Consider the following 14409-nt stretch of genomic DNA (forward strand, 5'->3'; position numbering starts at 1 on the left):
TTTATTCTTCATACAAACTTTATTCATACAGTTTTATTTTTAAATCATTTACACATATTCATACAAAGAAAAATAAATTTCAGGATGGAACCTTGGGATCATGGTAATTTAAAAAAAAAATCTCTCTGATCATTAGCTACTGAAGACAAGGCAAGAGGCTTAGCGGTCATTTCTGGGGGTTAGTGTATCTCCCCATGCAGGGGACAGTTGAGAAGAATCAAAGCTGCTCCCTCAATCTTCACTTGTAGAGGAGACATGGGGGAAGGGGGTTTTTCAATGCTGTCCCCTAGAAACATTTCAAGAAGTACAAGAGGCATATGGTAACACTGAACTGCTTCTTCACTAGGAATTTGGCAAGACTGTCATTTCTGAACTAACTTTCTAAAAGAGCTAGCTCAATTCCTACTCGCAGGCCTTTCTAAAAGGAGAGCTTGCTGTGCTCACCACACCCTTCAGCTCTCTGCTCTGTTCTCCCACCAAAGGCCCCAAACAGAGCTCTTCATCTGATCCCATGTGGTCCTTTCTAGGTTCATTCCACAAATAAGCCATCCTCTTACCCCCCAAACATTCTCTGTACAAATGCCACCAGCAACTCCTGAGGACCTCTCAGTGATGCTGCCAGCATTAATGAATGCCAGAGAATCTGAACCACAGCCAGGAGAGGTCTAGGAGCAACAGAACTATGAGCATCCCTATGAAAACTCAGCTCTGCTGAGCCAAAGCAACACTTCAATCAATAGGCCAACTCCTGACACCCCATCCCAGGTACGGTCATCACAGAGGTGCACAGCAGAAGAACCTGCTGCACACAACTGCCCAAGAAAGCTGTACGATTATCAGTTCCCATTAAGTGGGGGAAAGGACAGACATTACAAATGTAGTAGACCCTATCAGAAATGGCAGCTGATGACAAAAGTTACCCTATATCTTTGGGTCCTACCCAAAAAAGCAGCACCAAGAAAGGGCAGGCATGATGAGCAGAGAGATCTGTAGCTGGATGTACAACCCTTGAATTACCAAGGGACTCAGAGACAATACAGCTCAGTTTCCTACAGTCATGTAGGAAGAACACAGACTACCTCCCCCTACGTTGAGGCAGCTCCTGAGAGGCCACGCCGCTTGTGGTCATCAGCCCACCCCCTTGGTAGGCCCATTTGGGGAGAGGGAGTCACATCTAGAGCAGGGACCCCTCCAAGCAGACACTCACAAGGCAGCCCGTCCCACTGTCACTGGGGCAGGCCAAACATAGCTAGGAGGGTCGGCAAATCCCGGGCATCAGCTGCTCCATAGGCATCACTCTGGCCTAACATAGACAATGCCAAACGCAGAGTGCTCCAGATATTCTCCGACATGGCGCCCCCTTCTCCCCTAGGGCCCCGGCTTTTCCTTTGCATGTTCAGGGCCTCCAAAAAGTGTTCCACGGCCTCCCTATAGGAAAGAAGAATGAGAGCTGGTGAGCAGAACATTACTGGAGGGAGGCAGGTCAGCTGGCATGGAGAGAAAGCTGGGGCTGGTTAGCCAACTAGAGGATCAGAAAATGAGGAGGCAGGGTCAAAGGCAGGAAGAAAGAGTTCACTCAATTCTTCAATAGATGCTCTCACCGGTGAGCTCCAAGGTTGATGCAGCTGATGCCCAGGTTATAGCGGGACCGTATATAGCCAGGCTGTAGCTCTAGGGCCCGACGGTATGCAGCTACTGCTTCTTCACTCTGGTTTCCGTTGGCCAGGGTGGCCCCTAGCTTATTCCACAGCAAATAGTCCTGGAAGAGGGATGGAGAAGGATTAGAGACAAGAGCAAGGCTCAGATCCAATTCTGCCCATTCCTCCTCAGGTCACCATTTTGTTTAGCTAGTCCATGTTACTACCCCTTCCCTTCTCCTCCATAGTTCATTGAGTGACACAGTGTAACTGCTCTTATCTCATGTAGACTCCCGGACGTCCAGATGACCCTGTACTCCCAGCCACCTTTGCCCAATTCTCCCAAGGCAATCAGTATATGGAACAAAAGCTCCCATGATTCTGAAAGTCCCAACAAATGATTCTTCAATAAGATGCAGTCATGTCTATTCTATTCCTCCCCAGAGGCTCACATTGGGTCGAACACTGAGGGCAGCTGTGAAACAGTCTACTGCCTTGTCATACTCCCCACTCAGGTTGAAAAGGACTCCCAAGCCACACTGCACATCAGGGTCAATGGATGTAGGGTCTAGGCGCACAGCAGCCAGGAAGAGCTCTTTCACTTCAAGAAATAGGGAGCTGGATAAGTAGGGAAAAAAAAAAAAAAAAAACACAAAAAAAGGTGGATGGATGTGTCTATATTCCTACCCTTCCAAAATAATTCCTTAGTCACTCATATCCCCAAGATTCATCAATCAATCAATCATCCTCCTACTCTCAAATTCTACTTTAGAAACATTTTTTTGCTTCATTCCAGCATGGCACCGTAGAATGCAGACCTCCTTCAAGTATTTCCTGGGTTTCCCATCCCACTCTTAGACCCGTGACTCTCGATTCATTCAAGCTTCCAAAATCAAGGCCCCTCCTCCCACTGGGACTCAGGTTACCATCTGTCATCCCAGGAATCCTTCACTCACTCTGACAACAGAGACCCAAGGATGCGCTTGCTGGGGCCCTGTCCTGGCCCCCCAGCCCCTTCTTCACCACGCACGACCAGATGGGTATAGGCCGGTGTGTAGCGCAGCCAGTCTCGCAGGGTTTCGCAGGCCTGTCGCTGCAGGGACTCATTGGTGAAGCTCACAGCCAGTGCCATCAGTGCTGTCCGGTTATCTGGCTTTAGCTCCAGACACCTATTTGGACAGAGGTGGGCAGAGCTGGTATAAACAGTGACACTGGAATGTAGTAACGGAATGCAGAGTCATGATGGCCTCACCTGCCAACTCCCTCAGATTAAGATACAGAGGAATCCTGTACATGATGAGTTATTGAAAAAAAATATATAGATATGAGAAGAGGAATGCTTTAGCAGCCAAGGAACCGGTGAGAGTCCCACATATAAAATTAAAAACTGATGAAAGAATGGAACCAGGTATCTCCAATTCACTCTAAACCTTACATTTTCACCATAAGAAAACACTTGTTAGTGATCAGAAAGAAGACAAGGATATGGATCTGGAATCCTATCATTCTAAAGGCTATTTGTAGAGTTCTAGAACCACCTCATTCCCCCCTCTTAATGTACTCACTTCCGCAGGGCACTGATGGCTAATAGTTCTTGTTCATTCTCTGCCTGGGTGGTACCCAGATACTGCCAAGCCTAGGGAGAAGGTGACAGATTCCATTACTCCTATATTCACCTTTTCGTCCTCCCATCCTCTGGCTTCCCCCACTCACCATCTCATTCTTAATCTCCTCCACCCAAGACCATCACCCAGGCCCTCATCCATCTGTACTACTCTGTGGGGCTTCTTCAAAACTGATGGAAGTAGTCTCTAACATGAAGTCAGAATAATGAGTCACTCACTTCCATGTGCTTAGGATCCTGTTGTACAGCCGCTTCAAAAAGCAGCACAGCATTTGGCAGGTCCCCCTCCTGAAGTCTCCGGAGCCCTTCCTCAAAAGGCTGGGGGTGGTCACGCAGGGGGTTCTCCTCCTCAAACTGGTACCCCTAGAGGGAAAGAAAGCCAAGTGAAAACCTAAGAAAGCCAAGTGAAAACCTGTCTAAGAAAGCCAAATGAAAACCTGTCTAAGAAAGAGCACAAAGCAGCAGGAAGGGAGAGGACAACCAAGACAGAGGTGAAGAAGTTGAGGGCCTCCAAAAAGGTGTCTGAATTAAATGCTGACAAATTTTCCATCCTAGAAAGGAGATCATCTAAGACTACAATAAAACCATTCAGCATCATGCTCATGCTTCTACCTCCTGTTCAAAGCTAAGCAAGTCTACAAACTCTGATCCATCCTGGGAATAAGTTAATTTTAGGAAGTCCTTAAAGGCCTGTATTTCCACATCCTTGATTCTCACCACTGGACAGAACACATTTCTTACAGGATCCACGTATACTAATGATATAGGCTCTCCTTAGCTATTCAAAGGGCATTTCTTGTTTTCCTGCAACAGTGTGAAAATGAATAATAGAAATGCAATTTGTAGTCAGAGGCCATACCATTCAAATGCCTAGCTCATAGAATTATTGTGTACATTGACTGGATAACACTGTGTGCTCAAACCCTTTGAAAATTTTAGTTGTTCCCTAATTTCATTTTTAAATGTTACTAATATTAATCTGTATCTGATAGTAAATCAAAGATCCCAAACGCCTAATGGCAGAAAATGCTTCAGAAAGATACTTTTCGTCTAGCTGAGGATTTCTCAGTTAAGGAAAGAATTACAATGCTGCGTGCAAAGCTTCATCTACTGGTATTTCACATTAGACAAAGAGGTAATAAGATAAAATGGGTCACTAGTAAGACTCATGACTTGGTACAAGCAAATAAAATGTTCCTTTTTGGGGAGTAAATAGTTACCATCACAGAACAATATACCAGGATGAAAACAAGATGCAAAATACCAGGCAGAACCCATCTAAATGTAGCTAAGGACACATAAGAATGAAACCATACATAATAAAGACCTGAGCAAGGCCTTTTTCACTATTACTGTGGAACTGTTAAAGAACTGGAAACACTTAAATCTTACCAGCTAAGTTCTAAACCATGATAAGTCATCAGACACAAATTATTTGTGACAAACAAAAATAATTACAATGGAAATCTTCTAAGAAGCAAGAAATATTATAGGAAACGGATTAGAAATAAATGTACTAAAAGTATATTCATTGGGATGCCTGGGTGGCTCAGCGGTTGAGCGTCTGCCTTTGGCTCAGGGCATGATCTCAGGGTCCAAGATTAAGTCCCACATCGGTCTCCTGCAGAGAGCCAGCTTCTCCCTCTGCCTGTGTCTCTGCCTCTCTCTCTCTCTCTCTCCCTCTCTCTCCCTCTCTGTCTCTCATGAATAAATACATAAAATCTTTTTAAAAAGAAAGTACATTTATGTTGAGAACAAGTAATGTTCTTGGGATATCTCTGTACAATATGAAAACTTAGAAGGTAGAAAATGACCTTACACCAGGAATCAGCAAGCCTTTTCTGAAAAGGGCCAGATAATAAATATTTTGTCACAACCAATCAACTCCACTGTTGGGGAGAGAAAGGAGCCACAGACAGGTAAGCGCACAAACATGACTATCTTCCAATAAAACTTTACTTACGGACACTGAAACTTGAATTTTATGTAATTTGCACATTTCACAAAATACTACTTTTCATTTATTTCAACCATTTAAAAATGTTCAAAAAACTATCCGCTCACAGGCTAGGCAAAAATAGGTGGCAAGCCAGACTTACTTGCAGGCTATAGTTTGCTGACACCACCTCCCCCCCAGACTATCAGTTTCCACAAAATAAATCCCTCCACATTCAACCTCAACTACTGTCTATCATCGATCTGTGTTTTAAGCCACCCTATAGAAAACAGAGATCACTGTCACCTATAACACAATTTCCTAAAAAAATTAATTTCTGCCTCAAATCTATTGAGAGCAGAAAATGAGAATATTCACCCAAGTCTTATATTCAAAAAGCATAAAATATTTTTTATAAAAGAACTATTATCCTCAAAAGACACTATAACAAATCAATGCCATCAGGTTGCAATCACAAGGGCTCTCTAAGTGCCTTCTCATCCATGTTGTCTAGCCTCCTTGAAGTTTTATCAATTGCTGACCAGAGAGGAATTTTTCACAATTAGAGTATTTGCAGAAATGGGAAAAAAAATATGTTCGAGGAAGTTTCACCAGACCAAAGAACTTGCCCAGAGGAAGCTTCAACAGTCACATGAGCTTATGATTATTGTTGCAACCTAAAAAGTCAAGTCTGAGCCAGTCATTAAGTCTGATTCACTGTCTGGTCTACTTTGAAATCTCACAGGACCACTCTGCAAAAAGAGGATCACTATTAAGAGTCTGTCCCATCGGGATCCCTGAGTGGCTCAACAGTTTAGTACCTGCCTTTGGCCCAGGGCGTGATCCTGGAGTCCCACAAAGGGCTCCCTGTGTGGAGCCTGTTTCTCTCTCTGCCTTTGTCTCTGCCCCCCACCCTCTCTCTCTGTGTCACTCATGAATAAATAAATAAAATCTTTAAAAATAAAAAAAAATAAGTCTGTCCCATCACAGAAACTTCTCCTTTATCCTAAAGGATATAACATCTGCTTGAGATAGACATGTTATCTTGAAAATTTAAGGACCATCCAGTAAAAAATAGTATTTTCAGAGATCCATGAATTTATATGACAATCAGAGTCAGATTCAGATTTAAAAACAAAAAGAGCACTATTGACAAATAATTCAGTAATAGCATAAGCCAGATAAAATCTGAATTTTTCATTATTAGTAACGAAGTATAGCACATTTCTGTGGAACATTAATGCAAATGTTCCTCATCCTAAATCTGCAATATCTCAATGAATTAATGATATCAAATAGGGTTTAAGAATCTAAAAACATTATTTTTAAGTTTTGAATTAAAACTTTATTCAAAAAAATTTTATTCCACCTAACAAGTCATTAACACGAGAGTAAAAAATGCTACTCATACACAACATCAGTACTACATCTATGTTTATCAAAAGCATAGAAATTTTTATCTCAAATTTATAATTTGCCATTTGTAAGTTGATGAAACCTATGCAACTATCAAACTGCTAAAACAAATTAATAAATGTATTATCTTCAGGTATTTCCTTCAGTTCTTCCTCCTCAGAATTCTATAGAAGAAACTCTTATTGTGGCAAAATGTAGTGAAGGGTCCAAGACAGAAGCTGTTTTCTATTACTTAACAGTATAGCTCATAAAAAATCAGACTGCAACAGTAAACAAAATCTTATTTTTCCCTGTACTAAGTTTTTCATTGGCTTTCAAATGCTAGCCTTACTTTTTTTGAAAGATTCTTTTTCTTCTTATTTGAGAGGGAAAGAGTACAAGTGAGAGAGAAAGAGAGAGGGAACACACACATATAAGCAGAGGGAAGGGGGAGTGGAGGGGAGGTCCTGGAGCACTCAGTCCCAGGACCCTGGGATCAAGACCTGAGCCAGAAGGCAGATGCTTAACTGACTGAGCCACCTAGGGGTAAAAATGTTCTCAATCAACCTTCAAAGCAGAGCTCCTTCACTGTGCTCTGAATGCATCATAGGCAAATCTCTGCACAGGTATTATGTCATTGTCTTAGCGTTGACAAGGATGGTCTATTATTATTAATCTTTATGTCCTAAGAATAAAGCATAACTTCAATTACTAAAGAAGAGTATGACAGGGAATGATTCAGACTTCCTTTCACAGGAAGGGGCTCAAGGAAGTAATTACTTGAAAGTAAGTACTTCCCAAATTCAGGATTAGAAAAGAAACAACAAAAAACAAAACAAGGAAAGCCTACAATCTGAGAACCGAGTTTTTTGTTTTTGATTTTTTTTTTAGATGTTATTTATTTATTCATGATAGAGAGAGAGAGAGAGGCAGAGACACAGGCAGAGGGAGAAGCAGGCTCCATTCCGGGAGCCCGACGCGGCACTCGATCCCGGGACTCCAGGATCACGCCCTGGGCCAAAGGCAGGCACTGAACCACTGAGCCACCCAGGGATCCCCTGAGAACCGAGTTCTTACCTTATCGTAGGAAGCAGACGTGAGGTCATCATAGTCAGAAAGCCAGGGGTGAGCCTCAGCATCCCGTTTCGCCATCTCCTCCAACTCTGCCTGCAACTTGTCCCAGAAATCGACATCAGACTGTAAGGAAGGGAAGGCAGGTAGAAAAAGGAGATCCATCATAAGTACCCCACCCTACCTTCAGCACCATTAGGATGGATTCCCTAAGGCAGTAATTCTTAAATTTCAATGCATCCAAGAACCTCTGAAGAGCTTTTTTAAATGCAGATTCCTAGATCCTATCCCCAGAGTCTAATTCCACAGTGTGAGGCAATGCCCTGGGATTTGCATTTTTGATAGTTACCCACCCTGCTCCAAGAAGTTCTGACATAGAGGGTCCAGGAACACTATGGCATACAATGTTCATCATCTGTGATGTTAAAACACCAACTCTCCAATGGAATGTGTTCCCTTGAAGTGTCTGCTCCTATGCTATCTGCTCTCACCTCTATAGCTGACTTGGCTCGTTCAAACTCCATATCAAGGGCAGCTGTGTTTACTGGTCTTGTGAACTGGTCAACCCAGGCCTCTGATGTACCCTGTGACAAAGAAGGATGGTCATACCACCACCAACATTCTACTGACTGAACACCCACTGAACACCAGCAACTTGGACACTTCTGAGAACATTCTCAGGATCTCTTTCCCACCCACTTAAGACCTAGATACTACTAAGACAAGCTGGCAATAAAATCCCTTCCCCATCTGGGACCATTGAACACTGAACCCAAGGCATGGGGCACCAGGCGGCTCTGAATTGGGACTGGAAAGTGACAATGTCCTACCTGCTGCTGAATAAACTCTGCTGCCCACTGTTCTGCCTGAGCTCGGCCCGACCCTGCACCGGACTCCAGGGACACCTGCCCCTCGCCAATCTGCCGCACGAATTTCAGGAACTGGGGCATAGAGACACACATAGGCCACTTGGAAGAGGACTCCCAGGTGTGCACTCTCAACCATGCCCAAAAGAAGCCTGCACTTACCCCTCCCCCTGTCCATCTCTAGCTGTAGACAAGATTTGCTAAAGACCCTGAAAAATGTCAAAAGCAAAAAGAAAGGGATTTCTGACTTTAAAGATTTGAGAAGACACAGAAAAGCGAAAGGGTTAGTATCCAAGGAAATGAGGGGAAAAAAATGTTGGAGGGAAGAGACAGGATCCTAAGTCTCTGTTCTCCAGAAGCTAGACTCCTGACTTCCAAGACCACCTCTGCTAAGCAAAGCAGCAGTGCGATGTGGCTCACCTCAGAGTTAGCCAATTTGGGGTCATCCACCTTGGCCACAAAGTCACTGGCTGTGTGCTGCAGATCCTCCTCAGGATGATATTCATCATACCTGGAACATGTGAGGACAAACTAGTTCCACACACTAATCTGCCACCACCTTCCCCATGCTATTCCCTACTCCCAGTCCATGGCAATTACAGTTCTGAGGGGAAGTGGAGGGGAGAAGGGTGGTGACACTATTCTCTTGTTGAGGACCTACAAATTCCAATTTACATTTAAAAAGGACACTTTGGACAGAAGTGGCAAAGTGTACTAGTAGTCGCTAATGTAGCTAGTGCTACATTCTTTTCTCCTTTCCATTCCCAAATACATTTGTAGAGAGAAAGAATACAGTAGCAGCCTCCAAAGTAAAGAGGGAATAGGGTAATGCCTTTTGCACAAAGCAAAGTTACAAACTTCTGGTTAGGACACTGAGGATTCTTGACTTGATTATATTTGAGACATAAATTTCTAGGGGTAATAATACAAGTGGGAACCTTAACATAGAAAATGAGGGGACTGCAAGTGGATTTGAGAATGTGAATGGAGAGTGGTGAGGGAAGCTGGGAAAACTCTCTAGTACTCCTTTCGCAGGGATCCATCCAGGAAGAAGTAGCTGAATGGACTCACCAGCGATCAGTGGCAGCTGTTCCCTCAGGCTCTCCTAGCCACAGCTTCTCCTCTGACTGTTCCAGATATTCCTCCGCCCAGCGGGCAGGGGACACAGACAAAGGATCTACAAGGAGCAGAGGGAGAGAAATCACACAGGGCTAAGTGAGGGATCAGAGAAAAGGAGAATACTACACATACTCAACTGACCCTCTTACCCAAGCCAAAGCAGATGAGATCCTACTAAATCCCTCAGAGACTCCTGATCAAACCAAAACACTACTGAATTCTCGATATGCAACCCACTCCCAAGGGGCCTGGGGTGGAAGTTTACGGAGTTAGAAATAAGAGAACAAATGAGGAGACTCAGGAAAGGAGTACAGACCAACCCTTTTGCATGAAGTGCCAGAGTATTCTCAGTAAGAAATTGCAGGCACTTAGGGCCTCGACCTTCCTCCAAGGTCTTACAGGCAACTGTAAGGAGCTAAGGGAGCACAGAAGAGACTCTGCTCCTTAACCAAACCTCTGGTCCGTTCTCCATCGACAGACTTCAGCCTCTCCCAAGAAAACAAGCCTCATATTTCATCTTAATATAACTACCTAGAGAATCTGAGAAGCAGAATGCTGGGCTAGAATTTAAAAATACTTTGGTCCACTCCTCCCATTGGATGCCTGTTCCATTTTTTTTAATTGAGATGTAACATGCAAAGATGAAAGTACATACAGTGTACCAAATGTAAGTATGCTGCTTTATTAACTCCTACACATGAATACACTCAGATCATCACCCAGATCAAGGCACAGAAGGTTTTTTTTTTTTTTTTTTTTTTTAAGGCACAGAAGGTTTATAGCTCTCTCACAGGCTCCCTGAGACTGCCCCTCCCCCAGGAAGAGCCACTAGTCTGACTTGTCACTTCTGATTCATTTTGAGAGCTGTTTTTTTTGTTTGTTTTTATTTTCATGACAGACACATAGAGACAGAGGCAGAGACACAGACAGAGGGAGAAGCAGGCTCCCTAGAGGGAGCCCAATGTGGGACTCGATCTCAAGACCCCAGGATCATGACCTGAGCCAAAGGCAGAGCCATCGCTGAGCCACCCAGGAGTCCCGAGAGCTACGTTTTTAAGTGTAATTCTAGGAATTGTCTCAGAAGCTCTAGTGACAAGGAGTGCCACTGCAACATTATAATAAACATACGAATGTGATAGATCAAATGAGGGCACTGAACTCTTCTTTCTCAACCCCCAGAACTTTGTCCTGTATTATTCTGGGGCCAGGAAGAAAAACTAAACTAAAACAAAAGCATTACAACATTATTCAAAGAGGCACTAGAAAATGAGTAAATACAGAAAAGGCAAGAGCCTGCAGTATGCTTTCCTTCTGCTCAGCATCCATACCTTTCCACATCAACACTGAAATGGTCATCTTATCTTTGTTCTCAGTTTAAAGATCTGTCATTACTTTTAACACTGAGAAGGCAGATTCATGGCCTCAGTATTACATATGTATTAAACATGTAACAGTATCAAATATGTAACAGAGTTATCTATTCTATTTAACTGAGACTTTGTGTGAACAATTTTAACAAAATAATCTGAACATCTGAAAAAGTAAAGTCAAAACCTGAAAACAAAAAAACAAAAAAGGATCCAGACTCTCAAAATACACCTAATTATAAATAAATATGTTGATGATTTTTATCATACAATCTTTTAATTTCAAGGCCTCTCAACTTTTTTATCCAGATTCCCTCACTAGTTCTTACAGGCAACATTTCTCTTTCCTTTGCCCCAACTAGACTGTTGGCTCAAGAGTCGAGACCTAATAAGGAGATAATTAATACTTAAGTAGACTTTACAATGCCTCCCGGTCCCTTTGTCCTATTCTGTTGAAAACTAGCCACCCTTCCTCCTTACTCTCCACTCACTCCTTACTCTCAACTAGAGGATTTTGCAGAAGCATATTCTGGCCACAAGTGCTCCTCAAATTATAGAGAATACTGTTTATGTGAAGTGCTCCTTTTAAGGACAAGAAGCAATAGAAAAAACAAAAAGCATTTGGGCTTTAAGAAAAACATGAGGCAGGTTAGAAAAAAAGTCCCAGAGACATGAAAAGTCATCCTCAAATAGCCATAATTTGGTATTTGACCATATTAGCCATAAGACTCAGAATCTTCGGGCATTGGGAACCTGCTCCAACAAAGGAGTCAAAATGAAATGACCAAAAGAATTCTATTTGGCCTTCACATTATTTTTTGAGAAATTCTTACAGAAAATCAGATCCACCTGGATATCTGAGATTGAAGGATTTAAGGCCTAGAGAGGGGAAGGGACTATGCCAGGTCATGCAAATTAGTAGAGTTAGAACCAAAAACCTAGATACCAAATATCCAATTCAGAATGTTCACCTTAGTTTCTCATTGAGTGTTCTTCCACCTAGGCACAACTAGCCCAAGTTCCAAAGTCAAAAACTCAGAACTTCCCACCCTTATCCATAAATGTTTCTGAGTTTGCTAAATTCAGAGGCAAATAATGTAGGTTCTAGATCAGCCTACCAGGCACTCAAATCCCAGCCACTACTTATTCATTGTGCAAGGTACTTAGCCTTAAGGTTCCATTTCCTTATCTAAAAATAGATAATAATAACTATCTCATAGGGATTGTTGTAAAGACCAAGTGAGATGATGCATAGGTAAAGCACAAGGTAACATATGTTAGCTATTATTATCACCACTAACAGCAAACCCATAATGAAAGCAGAAAACATCACAATGCGACTGTTACTCCTTTTTCTTCCACAGCCTCTTCCACCGCCATGGGGGGGGGGGGGGGGGATCTGTCGCACTCATCACCTGCTACTGCTGCCTACCACCTTCCCTGTGAAAGCGCAGGTTTATTTCTCATGATTAGCACAGGAACTCACACACCATGTTAGCTGAGACTGTCTAAATTCAAAACCCCTTAAAGATGTATCCCATCCCCACAGATGAGTCACAAGATGGAGAATTAGTTGGCCCAGAAGATTTAGGGGCAGGGTTGGGGGTGGATTGCACCACGAAATACAGCAGACTCAAAAATTAGCTTCATGTGGTAATGGAATAATTCTGTAAATCGACTGCGGTGGTAATTACACAAATTTATACACGCAATAAAACTGCATAAAACCAAAACAAACACACACAAAGGCATGTAAAACTGGTGCAAGTTAATAAACTCTGTGGATTGTACCAATGGCAATTGCGTGATTTTGATACTGTACACAACTAACAGTTATGCAAAATACTATCACTGGGGAAACCAGAGTGAAAGATACCAGAACTTTCCTCTACATTTTTTGGCAACTTCCAGTAAAACTATGATTTCCAAATAAGACATTAAAACCAGAAAAAAACGAACATCAAGATTTCTTTTAAACTTGAATCTTGGGATGCCTGGCTGGCTCAGCAGTTGAGCGTCTGCCTTCAACTCAGGGCATGATCCTGGGGTCTGGACTGAGTCCCACCCATGACAGTCTCCCTGCGAGGAGCCTGCTTCTCCCTCTGCCTATGTCTCTGCCTCTCTGTCTCTCATGAATAAATAAATAAAATCTTTAAAAAAAAAAATGTCATAAACTTGAGTCTTGAACCTTAACAATAGGGATTTGAAAATAATAAGGATTTAAAGAATACAACCTCCTTTCATCTTGAAGTCTACTTATCCATAAAGCAATACGTAACTTATATCAGCAATATAATATCAGCCACAAATGTTATGAAGATAACAAAAAATGAATTACCAGAAAATTAATTTTCTTTAGCTTTTTCCCAGGTATCAATTCATTTGTTCAATAAATACTGAATGTCCACTACCTACAAAGCAATATACTAGTGAAACTGGCATTTTTATGAAGGCAGACCTCAAATAGCTCAACTTCCCTTTCCAGCTTTCCATCTCCCTGCCTCCATGAAGCAGAAGCAGGCACAGTCCCAAAAGAATGTATAAAACAGAAGAAATCTCCCAAAGAGGACTTAACAAGTCAGGTCCAACACATTTTCCTAAAGTTGTTTTTCACTTACAGGTTAAGGAAGGTTTCACTGGTTGCAAGCAATTCCAGTAATTATAACAAAAATCTCATCAATCGCAATGTTTATAGTAGCAATGACTTTCTTTTCTGAGTTACCAAAAATGACAGATACCCACACATTACAAGAGAAGTCTCTCTAGGATAACAGATAACTTAAGTATGAGGTTTGTATGAAAAGCTTAAGTCTGATGAGGGGGTTTGTTACAACTCAGATTTTCACTTGAGGCAATTCCCGGAAGAAGATTGTCAATGATAGGGTAACAGCTCTAGGTATGGAGTCTAGACTCAGAAAGAGGAGTTTGAATGTTATCTCTGTTACTGAATGACTTTGAACAAAGTATTTAACCTTTCTGTTTCCTCATCTATAAAGTGGAGGAGGAATATATACAAGGTAAGTGTAACTGTGTGTAACTGTGTGTAACTGTGAAGACCAAACAAATTGGAGATTATAAAGGGCAAAGTACTATTAATGAAACCAAGAATACCTATTGTTCTACCTTAAACTCCAATGTAAGGGTGGGAAAGGGAGTCATGATTAAAGAGACCAACAGCTTTTATTAAAGATGGATTGTTGTTAGATTTAGGGTTTTTTCCTAAAGACAGAAAGCTCTATTTTTAGAAAATAAAAACGATGGAGGGAGAAAACAATTAGGTGTCATTAATGATCTCAGGAATGAAAGAAAAAAAAAAAAAAAGATCTCAGGGATGTTTAAGAACTAGGAAGATGGGAATGCCCTGAGAGTCTAGAATCTTTGTAACTTTCTCCAT

The 14409-nt window shown here is 42.1% G+C and overlaps 1 protein-coding gene across 7 annotated transcripts in view; it reads right to left on the minus strand.

Annotated features, from left to right (window-relative positions):
* PEX5 (peroxisomal biogenesis factor 5) overlaps positions 1-14409 on the minus strand; it is a 17434-nt gene continuing 3025 nt past the window's right edge. For 3 of the 7 annotated variants that reach the window (XM_077871211.1, XM_077871209.1, XM_077871212.1), the window contains exons 6-16: positions 9601-9706; positions 8950-9040; positions 8494-8604; positions 8155-8247; positions 7670-7789; positions 3481-3624; positions 3203-3273; positions 2594-2806; positions 2090-2255; positions 1602-1759; positions 1-1428 (exon numbers count right to left, since the gene is read on the minus strand). In XM_077871211.1, the coding sequence (XP_077727337.1) occupies positions 1227-1428; positions 1602-1759; positions 2090-2255; positions 2594-2806; positions 3203-3273; positions 3481-3624; positions 7670-7789; positions 8155-8247; positions 8494-8604; positions 8950-9040; positions 9601-9706 (1475 nt within the window). In that variant the 3' untranslated portion in view covers positions 1-1226. The remainder of the gene's footprint in view (positions 1429-1601; positions 1760-2089; positions 2256-2593; positions 2807-3202; positions 3274-3480; positions 3625-7669; positions 7790-8154; positions 8248-8493; positions 8605-8949; positions 9041-9600; positions 9707-14409) is intronic. The other 4 variants (XM_077871210.1, XM_077871214.1, XM_077871213.1 and 1 more) reach the window with 4 other exon arrangements.

Source organism: Canis aureus, chromosome 25 (genome assembly GCF_053574225.1).
Source record: "Canis aureus isolate CA01 chromosome 25, VMU_Caureus_v.1.0, whole genome shotgun sequence".
Taxonomy (NCBI): domain Eukaryota; kingdom Metazoa; phylum Chordata; class Mammalia; order Carnivora; family Canidae; genus Canis; species Canis aureus.